This window comes from Temnothorax longispinosus, chromosome 1 (assembly GCF_030848805.1).
Source record: "Temnothorax longispinosus isolate EJ_2023e chromosome 1, Tlon_JGU_v1, whole genome shotgun sequence".
Taxonomy (NCBI): domain Eukaryota; kingdom Metazoa; phylum Arthropoda; class Insecta; order Hymenoptera; family Formicidae; genus Temnothorax; species Temnothorax longispinosus.
This window is the reverse complement of record NC_092358.1, coordinates 16791253-16805310: the sequence shown is the minus strand read 5'-3', so window position 1 is coordinate 16805310 and position 14058 is coordinate 16791253. Positions and strand designations below refer to the sequence as shown.

The following is a 14058-nucleotide window of genomic DNA, read 5'->3' as shown; positions in this document are numbered from 1 at the left end:
TAATACATCAGGAATATTTCTGAAATATTTCATTGTAATACGTAATAATTCCACTATATTGCAATATTACTGCAATATTTCTGCAATATTGTGCTGTGTGGGATATTATATATCCAATTCAAAATTTTATTACTCTTTTTAAACTGAATTTGTTTTTTAAGATGATTTTTGAAAAATTATATATTTGCGCTGGTTATGACACATGTAGACTATATAACACTTACTACATTAAATTAAGAAGTAGTCTACCACGTAAGGCAGTTGGCTCACGATCCAGAGGTCCCGAGTTCGAATCCCACCTAGGTAAGTGTTTTTTTCAAATACGAGCGTATACGCGTTCAAATGTATAGTGTATACTATACACTTTTTCTTTATAAATATTATAATATTTAATTATTAAAATAATAATTACATATATTATCACAATCCTACTATTACAATAATATTGTAGTGTTCGAAACCGAAAATCGAAACTTGGCCTAGAGTCCGACCAAAACTACAGGTTGTGATAATAGGATTGTAATCAGAGAATTGTGTGATAATGTGTGTAATTATTATTTTAATAATTAAATATTATAATATTTATAAAGAAAAAGTGTATAGTATACGTGTAAGCGCGTATACATATAGCTTTTCTAAGGTTTCCATGAAAGTTTCGGTTTCGATTTCGGTTGGACTCTTGTAAAATATTAAATATTAAATAACTAGCCGGGCTTCGCCCGGAAGGTCGTTTTTCTTCAAACTTCATTTGTGTTTCAATATCCTTAATCCAAAAAAATTTCTTTATCAGGCAGTGGCTCATTAGGCAATTGCAAAGAATCCTTTATATTTATTTTTATTCAAATTTTATTATATTTATTTATTATTAATTAAATTATAATATTTAAAATCGCACAATATATTTTTTATTCAATATAATTATATTAAATAATTGTATAATTATTATAAAACTAGCTGGTTACCCGGGCTTCGCCCCGGAGGACATATGTAATAAGACACGCAAATAGATGATAGCATTGTTCGCGATCGAACAAAAACCAGCGTCGGCGAATCTATACCGCGAATCTAAGAAAATCGCTATTTCGAAATAATTTCGAGTTTTTCTGCCTTTCAATGTAAAGTCGGCTAAATTCTATGTTAAGAAGAGACTCCTTCGCAGAAATATCTGTGTATATTTCCCGGTACACTTGAAGGGCAAAAAAACAGCGTTTCATTGTTGCCTATATTGACTCGCTCCTTTGTCTCGGGGACTCGGTGCGCGAGCATGGTGTAAGGATTACATGGTGTGCTCAATTGGTGTCTTTCTTTCTCTAAAATCGTTTCTCTCTCTGCCGCTCACGTCGAATTGTGTAAGCAGTGGTACCACCACTAAAAGTAACTAGGAAATAGGAAATTTGAACGGATTATGTTGCAAACTGCCTCCTAAAAATGTATTGCAACGATGAATGATATTTGAAGATACGTTGTATTTATTAGAAATTATTGAAAAGTATTATTGTTTAGGGTTTCAATGATTTCTCAACAAATGGAAAAGTATTAAAGAAAATTTAAAAAAATAATACTTGTAAAGCCTCATGTACAAAGAATGTAATAGTATTAAAATTGCAATACTTCCTTTTTTCGAATGTTTTAATGCTTCTATTTTTTTTTTTGCTGGTTTTGAATGAATTTACGCAAAAAGACAGAATTATTGTCATCGATTAATGGCATGAATAAAGCCTAACCTTCTGCCCGATGATAATGTATATATTAAGTATAAAAGCACTCTAGTATCTTACTGGCTCAAAGGATGTGGCGATAACTTTCGAATGCAGGGGTCATACGTTCGAATCAATTGTTTTTTTTTATTAATTATTTGTTGCCCGTAAAAGTAACATAAAAATTATTAATTTTATATGAAATTGGCGTTTAAAAATATGTATTGGCGAAGTATAATATAACTAATTATAGGTATACATAATCAACGAAAAATTAAATTATTGAAATTTAATATAATTTATTAATTATTCCAATTTCATGTATTTTTTTTATTCATTATTCTTGATTACATTTCTAATTTCTGTTTCAATAATTGTACCTATTTAAAATTAATTTGTTTACAACACAAGGTGGTACATTAATAAACCACAGACCTGCCACAGACCTGCTCAACAGAATAAAAAAGATCATTAAAACTAAAACCTTGCTGAAAAGTAATTTCAGAAATATCACTGTGAGCATACCTTCTTGGTGATGAATTGCATACTCGTCTTTCAGGGCCAGATGCCACCGGTGGACTTTCTTCAATGTCGACATTTGCATCCAACCAGTCACTTCTAAAAGAACATCACTATTAATCACCCCTTTGTGATTTTTGTTAAATTAAACCTTCAAATATTTACCTCCTATGTATTCCTTTTGGCGTACTAATATTTACAATGTTGTCTTCTACAACTACATGAGAAGTTGTTGATGAAGTTGTATTTGAAGATCCTATTCTTCTTTCAGAATTGACAACTAGTGGGAATTTTCGTCGGAGGATATTGAATTTGAGATTTGGTTCAGCGGGTTCAGCCACCGCATTCCTTGTGAAAAAGTACATTTATATAATTACATAACACCACATTACAAATACAAATGTGTATGTGTTTTTATATACTTACTTGTTTACATTTGGAGCTTCTGAACAATTCAAAAATAACGTTGGCACAGCCGATGGTAGTAGGTGACGTTTCTTAACAGGGTCTTTCCGTGCTCGACCTTGATGAAAGGACTCTTGACTAAAATGAACCGAGCATATCCTTGCTGAAAATAATATAATGTATAAATAATAAAACTTAATAGTTAGTTAGTTAGTTTGAGCTTCTTTATTACCCCAAAGGGGTCCAAAAGGGCGTTTTGGAGGGACGTACCCAACCCTGTACATATGTCCCTGCCATGGGCTCATCGGCGTTTTCTCAGGGACGTACCCAACCCTTTACAATCAAAATGCCATTATCAAAAATAAAAATAAAAATAAACTCCAACAAAAAAGAAAAACAATAAACAGTCTTGCTGCGATCGCTATCGGCGTTTTTTCGGGACGTACCCAACCCTGTACATTTTAGTATGTAAACTTTCAAACAAAAATAAAGAAAAACATCATCAGTCTTGCTGTGACTCGCTATCTGGGGAGCCAGGAGCCAGGGGCCGCAACACGTGACGCAGTCCCTCTGCGCGTGATCCATCCGAATCCGAGCCGCCCGTTTTGCGTGTCGCTCCACGGTGCCTCCGCTTCCTCCGTGCGCATGCCACCGCCGCGGACATTATTTTCCGTTAATATCAGCGGCGCGCCGCCGCCGCGGCAACGCACTTGAAAGATGTTCTCACATACTGCGGATACTCGAATATGCACATCCTCTCGCATGTATTCTCCTCAACATTGGTGATATATCTCGCAACTCCGAGAAGAGTGAGCATGATAAAAAAACGGCACCAGCGAACCATAGATCATTATCCGTTTTACGGACATCATTTTGAGTAACGTGTTGCCTTTGGGTCGTACTTGTTCATGAGATCCAGCATTGCCTGGTGTGAACCGGTATACCAGAAGAGTGCATTCTTCTTATCGCCGTCGCCGCCACAGCACGCATTCGCCTATGCCCGGGCCATGGTGACCGCGCCTCCTCAACCGGGCGGCTCTTCGCTCCTCGGCCCCCCGCTACCCGCTCGCGTCCCGCCGTATTCCCCTGATCTCCTCTTCCTTCTTACTCAGCCTTTGTTTTTTCCTTTTCCTCTTCCGTCTCCATTAGTAGGCTCTTCTCTAGCTCGCTTGCTATCTCATCCTCTTCTGATCCTTTTGTTCTTCCATCATCTTCTCCCCTCCTCTCCTTTCTCCTCTTCTTCTCTTCTCCCTCTCTAATTCTTCTTTCTACAGATTTGTCTTCATCCATTTTGACCTTTAGTCTACTCCCTGCCCTCCTCCTTGCCTCTAATACTCTCCATTTCTCCTCTTCACTTCCCAGCCTCACCAGCATCGTGAGCCATTCTCCTCTCAGCCCTATTACGCTCACTTCCTTCATTTCTATTTTTAACTTCAGTTCCTCCGAGAGCAGTTGCCTCACTTTCTCCCAGTTTGTTCCCTTTCCCATCCATCTGTTCCTCTCTACCCTTATTATTAAGTTTTTCCTCCTTCTCTCGTCTTCATTCCTCTTATTGTCGTCGGACCACCATTTCATTTCTTCTTGCCTGCCCCTGTTCTCTGCGCTTTCGTCCCTCTCCCTTTTACCCGCGCCCATTTCTAGCCTGCGTATTTTTTTTTTCAGGTTCTCTATCTCTCTCTCTCTGGTCCTTTAATTCCTCTTTTAGTGCTCTCAGTGTTTCCTTTGCTTGATCCCTTATCATTTTCTCCAGCATCTCTCTCTCTCTACCGTCACCTTCGCTCTGAATTCCATTCCTTCCTTTTGTCCTGTGCTCCCCTTTTCTTTGACCTTATCTGAAATTAAATAAATTTTCTTAGCCATCTATTTCTCAATCTCTTTTTCCTTCCTCCCCCCCACTCCTCATTTCTTCTATCGCTTTCATCCATTCCTCCCCCTCTCCCTTTTCACTCATTATCTTCTCCACCACGTCTTGCCAACTCTCTCCCTCCCAATCTTCCCATCTCGAGCACTCTTCCCAGACATGTTCCCACGTCTCCTCCTTCTTCTCACATATCCTGCATTTTTGTCTTCTTCTTTTCCCCAGTATAGTCCCTCCCTAATCTCGTTGCCCAATCTGAACCTTGCGATTCTGTTCCATCTTGCCTCCTCCCAGCCCTTCTTTAGATACTCCGGTATCCCATCCTTCCTTATTCGTTTATACCACCTGTTGTATTTCGATTCCATAATCTTTCCCATTCTTTCTTGTCTTTGTTTCGCTTTCTCCTTGTGTTCTATTGCCTCCTCCGTCAGTCCCTCCTCCCCTCCCTTTTCTACCCCGATACCTTCCCAGTAATCCTTTCTCTCCTGCTCCCATCTTCCTATTATCCTTTCCTTCTTCCATCTTTCTTTCATTTCTTCCAAACATTTCTTTGCTATTTTTTCTCCTCTACCTTCTTCCAGTTTTCTTTCGAATTTCCATGCTCTCTTGCTCGCTCTGGCTCCCATTTTTTCCCTTTCTAGTTCGTCCCTGACCATGTACCCTGGGGTCCTCCAGTTTACACCGAGAGTCCATCTGAGGTATCTCTCGTGTATCCCTTCTACCTCCCTCCTTTTCTTCCACCCCCATATTTCAGCCCCGTATCCCATCACCGTCCATATCAGTGTATCATACAGCCAGATCCTTCTTTTACAGTCCTTTTTCCACATCCTTTTACCTATTCCCCACACTTCCCTCATCACCCTTGCTGCCTTCCTTCTTCTCTCTCTGATATGTGCCTCCTGCCTTCCATTCGCCATCAGCGTGTACCCCAGATATTTGAATTCTTTGACCTCTTCTAATTTCTTTCCCTTCCATCTCCAGTCATATTTCTTCTTCCTCCCTCCTCCTTTTCTGAATCTTATTATCTTCGTCTTCTCCGTACTCAGCGTTAGGCCTTTCCTGTCTAGGTATCCCTCAAGCCTGCTTATCATGGATCTCATGTCCTGTTCCTCCTCCGCTAGTACCGCTATGTCATCTGCGTACATTAGGGTGTATATCTTCTCCCCTTTTACACTCACACCCCCCCATCCGCCCTTCCTCATGTGATCCTCTATGTCTGCAATTAGTAAGTTAAACAGTATCGGGCTTAACGGGCAGCCCTGTTTTAATCCCTTCGCCATCCAGAATGATTCCCCTTTTTCTTCTCCCCTTCTTACATTGCTTTTTGTTTCTCTCAGGACTTCGTCCACCCTATCTATCAGTCCTTGCCTTACTCCTCTCTCTTTCATTGCCTTAATTAGAACTTCCTTATCTACAGAGTCAAACGCCGCCTTGAGATCTACGAATAGAACTGTCATCTTCCCTTTCTCCTTTCCTAGATGTCTGTTTATCAAATAGTTTAGCGTAAATATCTGGTCCATCGTCCCCATTCCTTTTCTAAATTCTGCTTGGTTATCGGGAATCAAGTTCTTCATTTCTACTTCATTCCTTATCCTTTCTGCTAATACCGCCGTGTATATCTTATACATTGAGGGCATAATCGTTATCCCTCTGTAGTCTTTTACCTCTTTTCCTTCTCCTTTCTTCACTAAAGGTATTATCTCACCCTCCTTCCACTGTTCAGGCCAGCCTTCTCCCCTCCATACTCGTTTACATATTTCCCAGGCCCACCTCACCATCTCTTCTCCTCCATATTTCCATACTTCATTCGGGATTCCGTCCTTACCTATTGCCTTTCCTGTTTTTAGTTTCTTTATTACATTTCTCACCTCCTCTAACTCTATCTCTTCCTCGTCTTGTCTGTCCCTCCCTCCTTCTCCTTTCACTACCCTGTTCTCCACGCCTCCCATTAGCTCCATGAAGTATTTTTTCCACTCTTCCAGCCCTATGTCTTCGTTTATCCTTTTCCTTCTTTTCCTTACTCTACCTATCAGTTCCCATACCTTACTTTCCGATCTCGCTTCTCCTATCTCTGTAATCATCCTTTCCTTCTCTTCCTTTTTCTTTCTTTCACATACTTCTCTGTATTTCCTCCTCCTTTCTCTATATCTTTCTACCTCCTCTTTCCCCTTTCTCCACTTTCTTAGTTCTGCCCTCGCTTCTTTCTTTTTCTCCTTGCATTCTTCATCCCATCCTCTTCTGTTCTTATTGGCACCCCTGACCTCCCCCTTTTCATTCTCCTTTAGTATTCCTCTTATCTTTGACACCCCTTCCTCTATCTCCTCCTGCAATTTTCTGTTTCCTCCTATCTTTCCTATCTTCTCAACGAAGTGTTTTCTTCCTTCTTCGCTCCATATTCCTCTTCTTCTTGTCCTTTCTATCTTTTCCCCTCTCTGTGTTCTCTTCGCTCCGCCACTTATCCACAGTATTAGCGGGTGATGGTCTGATTCTACTCTATCCCCTATTTCTAGTCTTTCTATTTTTTCTCTGCTATCCTCATCACCTATAATATAGTCTATAACTGTTTCACCCTTTCCTCCCGTGTATGTGTATTCTCCTTCTTCGTCTCCCTTCGTGCCACCATTTAAAATCATCAATCCTCTTTCTTCTATAAATTCTAGTAGCGTCCTACCATCCTTGTTCACCTTCTTATCTTTAGAATTTCTCCCTTTTTCTTTCTCACTTTCTTCATCTTCCTCTTCCCTTCCTCCCTCCTCTCCCGTTCTCGCATTAAATCACCTCCTATTATGGTCCTTACTCCTACTTTTCCCTCCTCTATGCAATCATTCAACCCTTCTAACTTCTTATCAATGTCTTTGTTTACATATATTCCTATTATTTTCCATATTTCCTCCCTTATTCTTAGCTTGACTTCGACCCTGTTTTCCTCTTCTTCCCTCCCTCTACCCTCCTTTATTTCTTCTATCCCTTTTCTTATACTTACTAGCATTCCTCCGCATGCTCTACCTTTCTTATTCCTCCTATTCGCTATTTGTACTCTCCAGCCAAATTCCTTTGGTAGTTTCTCTTTTATCTTCTCCCATCCTTTCTTATCCATCCATGTCTCCATCATAATAATCACATTCCATTTCTTTACCCCATCCCAAAAGTCTCTATCTTTATTTATTATTCCCGCTACATTCCAGAATACCACCTTCGTCTCTTCCCTCCCCCCTCTTTCTTTCTCCCCTTTCTTTATATCTACGTCTTCCTCAACTCTGGATTCACTTCCTGCCGCTCTCCCTCCCTCCTCCCATTTACCTTCCCCATCCTCCTCGCATTCTTTGTTTTCATTCTCTTCGTTGTGACCTATGAAAGTCTTCCCTCTCCTCCAGTCTGCCTTTGCTTTCGTTCCATCTCCATTCCTTGTTGTCCTCCCACATCTTTTGATAACCAATTGTCACTCTTTTTCCTTTCTCTCTCTTCTTTCTTGCTATCTTTCTTATCTCTGTTTGTATTTGTCTTTCCTGTTTGGTGAGATCGTCATCCAGAAAGCTTCCATATTTCCTTCCTAGTTCCTTCTTTTTCTTCATGATGTCTCTTTTAGCTTCCCAGTTTTTGCATTTCAAGAGTCTCATTTTGTATTCCCCGTGTCCTATTTCTTGTATTTCTTCTATGCTTCCTTCTGTATTATTTAGTTCTTCCATCAATTTTTCGAAACTTTCTTTTCTCTCTTTAACGTTTCTTAACATCTCCTCCTTTACGATTATGTTATTTTTTCTCCTTCTTCTTTCCGTCATCTCCACACTTTTTTCTATTTCCTTCATTTTTTCTATCAACTCCCTGCCTTTATTCTCCTCTGCGCCCTTCATCTCTAATTTTTCTATCTTCTCCTCCATCGTTTTTATCTTTTCTTCTAGTGCCTTTCTCTGCCTTTCCCATATTTCCTCCCTTCTCTTCCATTCCTCCCTTACTCCCTTTATTTCGTTTTTTATTTCTTCTTTGTCTTTTTTCCTCTCCTCCTCCTGTTCTTCCATTTTCCTCAGTATCTCTTTTAATAGATCCTCTGTCGCCATCCTTCCTTTACCCTCTTCTCCTTTTTTATCTTCGCTGGCGGTGATCTGTTGGTTTTTCTCGTTTCATTAAATTTGTCGAGAATTTCTTTCTCTGCTGCCCTGGCCGCTTCTTCCTCTAACTCTTTTCTTTTCCTTTTCAAAATGAGATCTTTGACCGATCCTAGGCTGTCCGCCCTTCCTCTTTGTTTAGCAAGCTCCTCCGTCTTTGTAGGCCTGCCTCTTGCTTTCCTCTCCCCTTCGTCTTTCCTCTTCTTTCCTATCCTTCCGTGCTGGTCAATCTCTATTCCTAATTCCTTCTCTGCCTCCATCCGCCGCTTTTCCCTTAGCCTTTCCCTCCTATTGGTTATCTTTCCTATGCCTATGGTTGAAAGCACTTATAGCATTTATCCCCTCTATATCCGCGTTAGTCTATGCCCGCTTTCGACCCCGCCTTTCTGTCAGTCGCCCCTCTATACTATCTGTATTCTATGCCACCCGGTCACCTTCACCCGTCCCTTTCCTTACCTTTTTCCTCTTAACTGCTTCCTCCCGTTCTTAACCCTTTCGCCTCCGCCCTCTCGCTCCTCCACGCCTCCCTGTTCCGCCGCTCTTGACCTCTCTAACTTTCTCCAATCCTTTTTCCGCCTCGAAATTGCTCTCTGCCACACGCACACCTGTTGCTATCTACTCGCCGGAACCCTAATAAAACTTAATACATTGTATTAAATACGGCTTTATAATTTTTATTTCAAATTAAAGATTTTCATATTTTGAATTGTAAAATATTTTTACTTATATACATGAACAAAGTGCTAATTTGTTTTTATTATTTTCTGTTCATATTAATAACATTTCATGACATTTTTACTCCATTTGTAAATACAAAATTTGAGGTTATGTTAGTAACTAAAAAATATTATTTTTTATTCATTTTTATGTTTCAATTAATATACTTTTGCACGTTTATGTCCAATATTAAACTTACCAAATTCAACTTTTGGTGGTAAAACATAGCCTCCTATTTTTTTCAGCCATCCTTCCCGCATCACTTCATTTTTCGGTAGCTGAAAAAAATTCACAGTTTCCTCACGAACCCCCGTTGTTTTATTCCTACAACTTTTAACAATACACCGCACCATTTTTATTTTAAATTTATATATTGTCGCAACGCAAACAGACCCACTGTTTAACACAAAACAATGTACCGTACTTCTGAGTGGCATAAGCGGCATGAGTGTGACGATGCATGAACATGTGCCAATATTACAACACCAAAAATGTTTTACTTCTAGACGTTGGCTACTCTGTTTACACAATTCGACACGAGTGACGTCATTACCCAAATCCCCCCAGGCAATTGAGCACACCATGTAAAGGCTTTCACACATAAAATGCCGTAAGGACGTAAAACGTAAGCGTAAGAAAATCGATCAATCCCAATCAAGTATTTTCCCCTACTGGGGTTACGGTCAGCACAATACTTGATTGGGATTGGTCGATTTTCTTACGCTTACGTTTTACGTCCTTATGCGATTTTATGTGTGAAGGCCTTAATCCTTACACCATGGTCCAGACTCTTCTTATAGGGACTCTATCTCTCGGTAGGGCGCGTGTGTGCGCGACAAGACAAAAGCGCGAAGAGCGACAAGCGATAACATGATAACTGAGGAAGATAATGGAAATATAGAAAATGCTGAAAATATACCACCACATAATAATATAGAGAAACGAAGAAAAGTTAATACAAAAATAAAGAATACAACAGGAGGTAACTTATGTAATAAAAATAATCTTACATATTAATATATGCAAAATTACTAATACATCTAAGGACCAGTTTTATCAACGTCGGTTAACTGTAACCTTCGGTTAAACTTACTCTTCGCGTCTATTTCTAATATCCATTTCTATCAACGCAGGTTAATTTTAATCTTGGTTTAACCTACCTGTCATCTTTTCCTAGTTCTAAAAGTTAGAAAAAGATAGAAAGTAAGTTAAACCGAGATTAAAGTTATTCTACATTGGTAGAAATCGGCATAAGGGAACAGTTAGAAAAAGATAAAGAGTGAGTTTAACCGAAGGTTACAGTTAATCAACGTTGGTGTAATTGGCCCTGATACATCTTAATAATAAATTTTTTTATAGAATATTTACTTTAAAATTATAGGAAACTCAATGCAAAAAATATCATATAACATGTTAGAACTACAAGAAGTAAAAGTAAAACTAAAAAAAAAGGAAGTAAAACTTAAGAAAAAGGCATTAAAAGTGCAAAAGAATATTTTATCCGAACTAATAGAGATAAAAGCAGCTTTAAAATCATGGGCTGCAACTGAGACTATAATATGAAAAATAGATTCCAAAATATTAATACAAATAAGAACTTAATTGACATTAAATATTTTTTTGCATAGTTTAGTTTACACAGTTTAAACACGTTCATATAGTTTATGCACGAAAAAATATTAATTTATATTTGATTTTCTTTATTTTATAATTTTATTTTATTTTGTTTGTTTGAGTTACGTGATACATAAATAAAACTGTGATACTTCTTTCTGTAATACATGAGTATTTCTTTATGTAATACATAAAATATAAAATAAAATTAAGTTTTTTATGCAAAATATCTTTGAATTATTGTTTCTCGCACTATATTTCCTCTTACACGCATATTCCATAGATATTGTCTTCTACTTCAATATCATCCTCTTCAATCTCTTCTCTATATATTTCACCATCTGCAATGTTATAATGTTTGGCAATATTATGCAGTACACAAGCCGCATTTACTATAAGTGCTGAAATAAAGATAATAAATTTCTACAGTAATTTTAAACATATTTTTTATATATCTATATAAAATACAAATTACATTACCTGCAAATTCTGGAGAATAATGTAAACCTCTTTCTTTACGTAAGCATCTCCAACGCCCTTTCAATACTCCTATTGTTCTCTCCACGCAACATCGTGCTGTAGCATGAGCATCTGTGTATAACGCACCTGGAGACCTTGGTGGTTGATTTAATTTTGGAGTCATTAAATATGGAACAATGGATAGCCAGAATCTCCTAAAACAGAAAGCATAAGTTCAAAAATTAAAAATACTAACATCAATTTTAGTAAAATATAAAGTTCAGATTTATAGAAAATTATTTAAAACATATATATATATATATATATATATATATATGTTTTAAATAATTTTCTATAAATCTGAACTTTATATTTTACTAAAATTGATGTTAGTATTTTTAATTGTTGATGTTAATATATATATATATTATAAGAGCCTCACCTAACAACCATAAATTTCTTCTTCCATTTTCATACTGGTTTAACATGTGTCTTGATAACCGAGACGAACTCCATACTCTGGCATCGTGTGTCCGACCTCCATGATTCGCCACTACTGCTAATATTCTGCCATTATAATCACTAACCTAAAGTATAACATAAAGTATAACTTAATAAGAAATGCTTTTAATATTTATATTTATATCTCAAGTAAAGAATATCGGGTTTTGCTCTGTCCTCTATTACATAAGAGATATACAAATCTTTCCAATTATCAAATTACATTGTTACGGCCCTGTATGTTATGCTACGATGAAATGCTGCTCGTTGTAGTAGAGAGAAAGATCACCTCTCCTATTACAAATAATCTACTATTAAATTTTTACTTACTATCATGACATTTAACGAATGGTATAATTTTCTATTTATATATAAATGTTCTCTTCTTTTAACAGGTGGCCAAATTGCTATGTGTGTTCCATCAACAGCTCCTATTACACCTGGGAAATTGGTATTAATCCAGAATCTGAAATATGATTGTGTATCTTAATGTTTTGTAATATGAAAAATTTCTTAAGTTGCAAATGTTCTTATATTTTAATAAAAATTGGATAAAAGGAATCAAAAAACTATTTTTTAATGTTTTACAACTGGAGAAAATAATAGTTTAATTGACTCACTGTTGCTGGATTATCTCAATCTCATTAGCTTGCACAGGAAATTTGATCCATTGTGGTATAATGACATTTATTGCATTTATAATTTCATGTATTGCACCACTAATAGATGCCTGGCACATACAGCTTAGAAAATCTTGTCCAACTCTTCTTTGATAGGACCCTGAACTTAAAAAATTTAACGTTGCTAGAACCTTTACAATTAAAAAAACAATAATTAAGATATATTTACAATAGCTTACATATAACTATTATAATTTGCAACATGTGAGCAGTATATTTTGATATAATACATATTTATCTTTAACTTGATCATTATTTTACCTTTAATTCCAATGGAATCGCTGTTGGTCTTACAGCTTCTTGCACATAAGGTTGTATGTTTATGCATAATGCCAACACAGCATCTTTTGAAAGCCTGTGCATTAAATATTTTTAATATATATATTTATATTCACAATATATTTACACTGTTACATAAAATAAAATAAACAAGATATATAATAAATAAGATACAATAAATTCAAAGTTCTACGTATAAAAATTATTTTTACTTTAAAATATATAAATTATTATATTTATGTAATTTATCTTTATACTTTTCTTCATGTTTTTATTTTTAATATTTAATCTTGTTAAAGTATTTTTTTACCTACCGATATAAAGAAAGAAATTGTGATTCTGGAATTTCAAAAGGGTTAACTGCATCTCGCAGTTGTCTTCTCTGTATTCTTAATAAATTCTTTTCTTCCTCATTAGCCATTTGCAAAACCCACCATACTGCAGCCATATTATAATTATGCATAAAAATATTATTAAAACGATATAACTATACTATTATAATTGTATGTTGATGAATGCTAACAAGAATGTATATATATACATATGTACCGTACCACATTTATTCTTATTCCGAAGTACATTTATTAATTCCCTAGATTTCCGCCTTTCCGCCACCAAGTTTCATGGCGAAAAAGTTCACGTGAAAAGTTTCATATTTCCGCGGTTGGGAGAGGTACATGATCGCGCGAAATCATAGAGTTCACGTGAAACTTTTCACTTTTCACGTTTCCACCCTAGGGGAAAAGTACATGATCGCTGCCCTGGTCGGGCGTGACCGTGTAGAAAGAAGAGAAAAATAGAGAGTCTTACTGAGCACACGAAAGAAAAGGACTACGTTATTAAAGATGTATGTGTCGTACAGTCCTTGCTAAAAGTTAAACTTTCAATAAAAGAAGATTTTGCATGTATGTCAAACAACTCAAAATTTTTTATATGTTAGAAGGGATTACCGTTAACAGTTTGAGTATGATTTTTGTTATTTAAATAATTAGTATTGTTTAAACAATTAAAAAAATTTTTGTGTGGCAAAAAATTTTGAAACTTAAAATACAATATCAATGATGTATGTTTTACACATAAAAAAAGTTTAAGAAATATCTTAATGGTTTATTTATATTTCATTTATATTTACAGGAAAGTGTCGATTCTCTATAAGGGATAATGTTAATTTTATCAACTTTAAACTTAAATAACTCTTAAATAACTTTAAAATTTTACAGAGTATT

The 14058-nt window shown here is 36.4% G+C and overlaps 1 protein-coding gene and 1 pseudogene across 4 annotated transcripts; both read right to left on the bottom strand.

Annotated features, from left to right (window-relative positions):
* Positions 1-638: 638 nt before the first annotated feature.
* LOC139812269 (uncharacterized) lies at positions 639-9850 on the bottom strand. Of its 4 annotated transcripts, none has more exons than XM_071776990.1 (7): positions 9499-9850; positions 9039-9221; positions 2854-4453; positions 2643-2784; positions 2382-2564; positions 2223-2329; positions 639-2143 (listed from the first exon to the last, which is right to left on the bottom strand). In XM_071776990.1, exons 3-7 carry the CDS (start codon positions 2924-2926, stop codon positions 2097-2099), a joined length of 552 nt encoding a protein of 183 aa, XP_071633091.1. In that variant the 5' UTR covers positions 2927-4453; positions 9039-9221; positions 9499-9850; the 3' UTR covers positions 639-2096. The 4 variants fall into 4 exon arrangements, 2 of the variants coding, with proteins under 2 accessions (XP_071633091.1, XP_071633083.1); XM_071776982.1 differs by having other exon boundaries at positions 1903-2143; positions 2223-2315; positions 9499-9842; XR_011731845.1 differs by lacking the exon at positions 2854-4453 and having other exon boundaries at positions 1955-2143; positions 2223-2315; positions 9499-9787.
* Positions 9851-11022: 1172 nt separating this feature from the next.
* LOC139812291 (putative nuclease HARBI1) lies at positions 11023-13616 on the bottom strand (annotated as a pseudogene).
* Between the last annotated feature and the right edge of the window lie 442 nt (positions 13617-14058).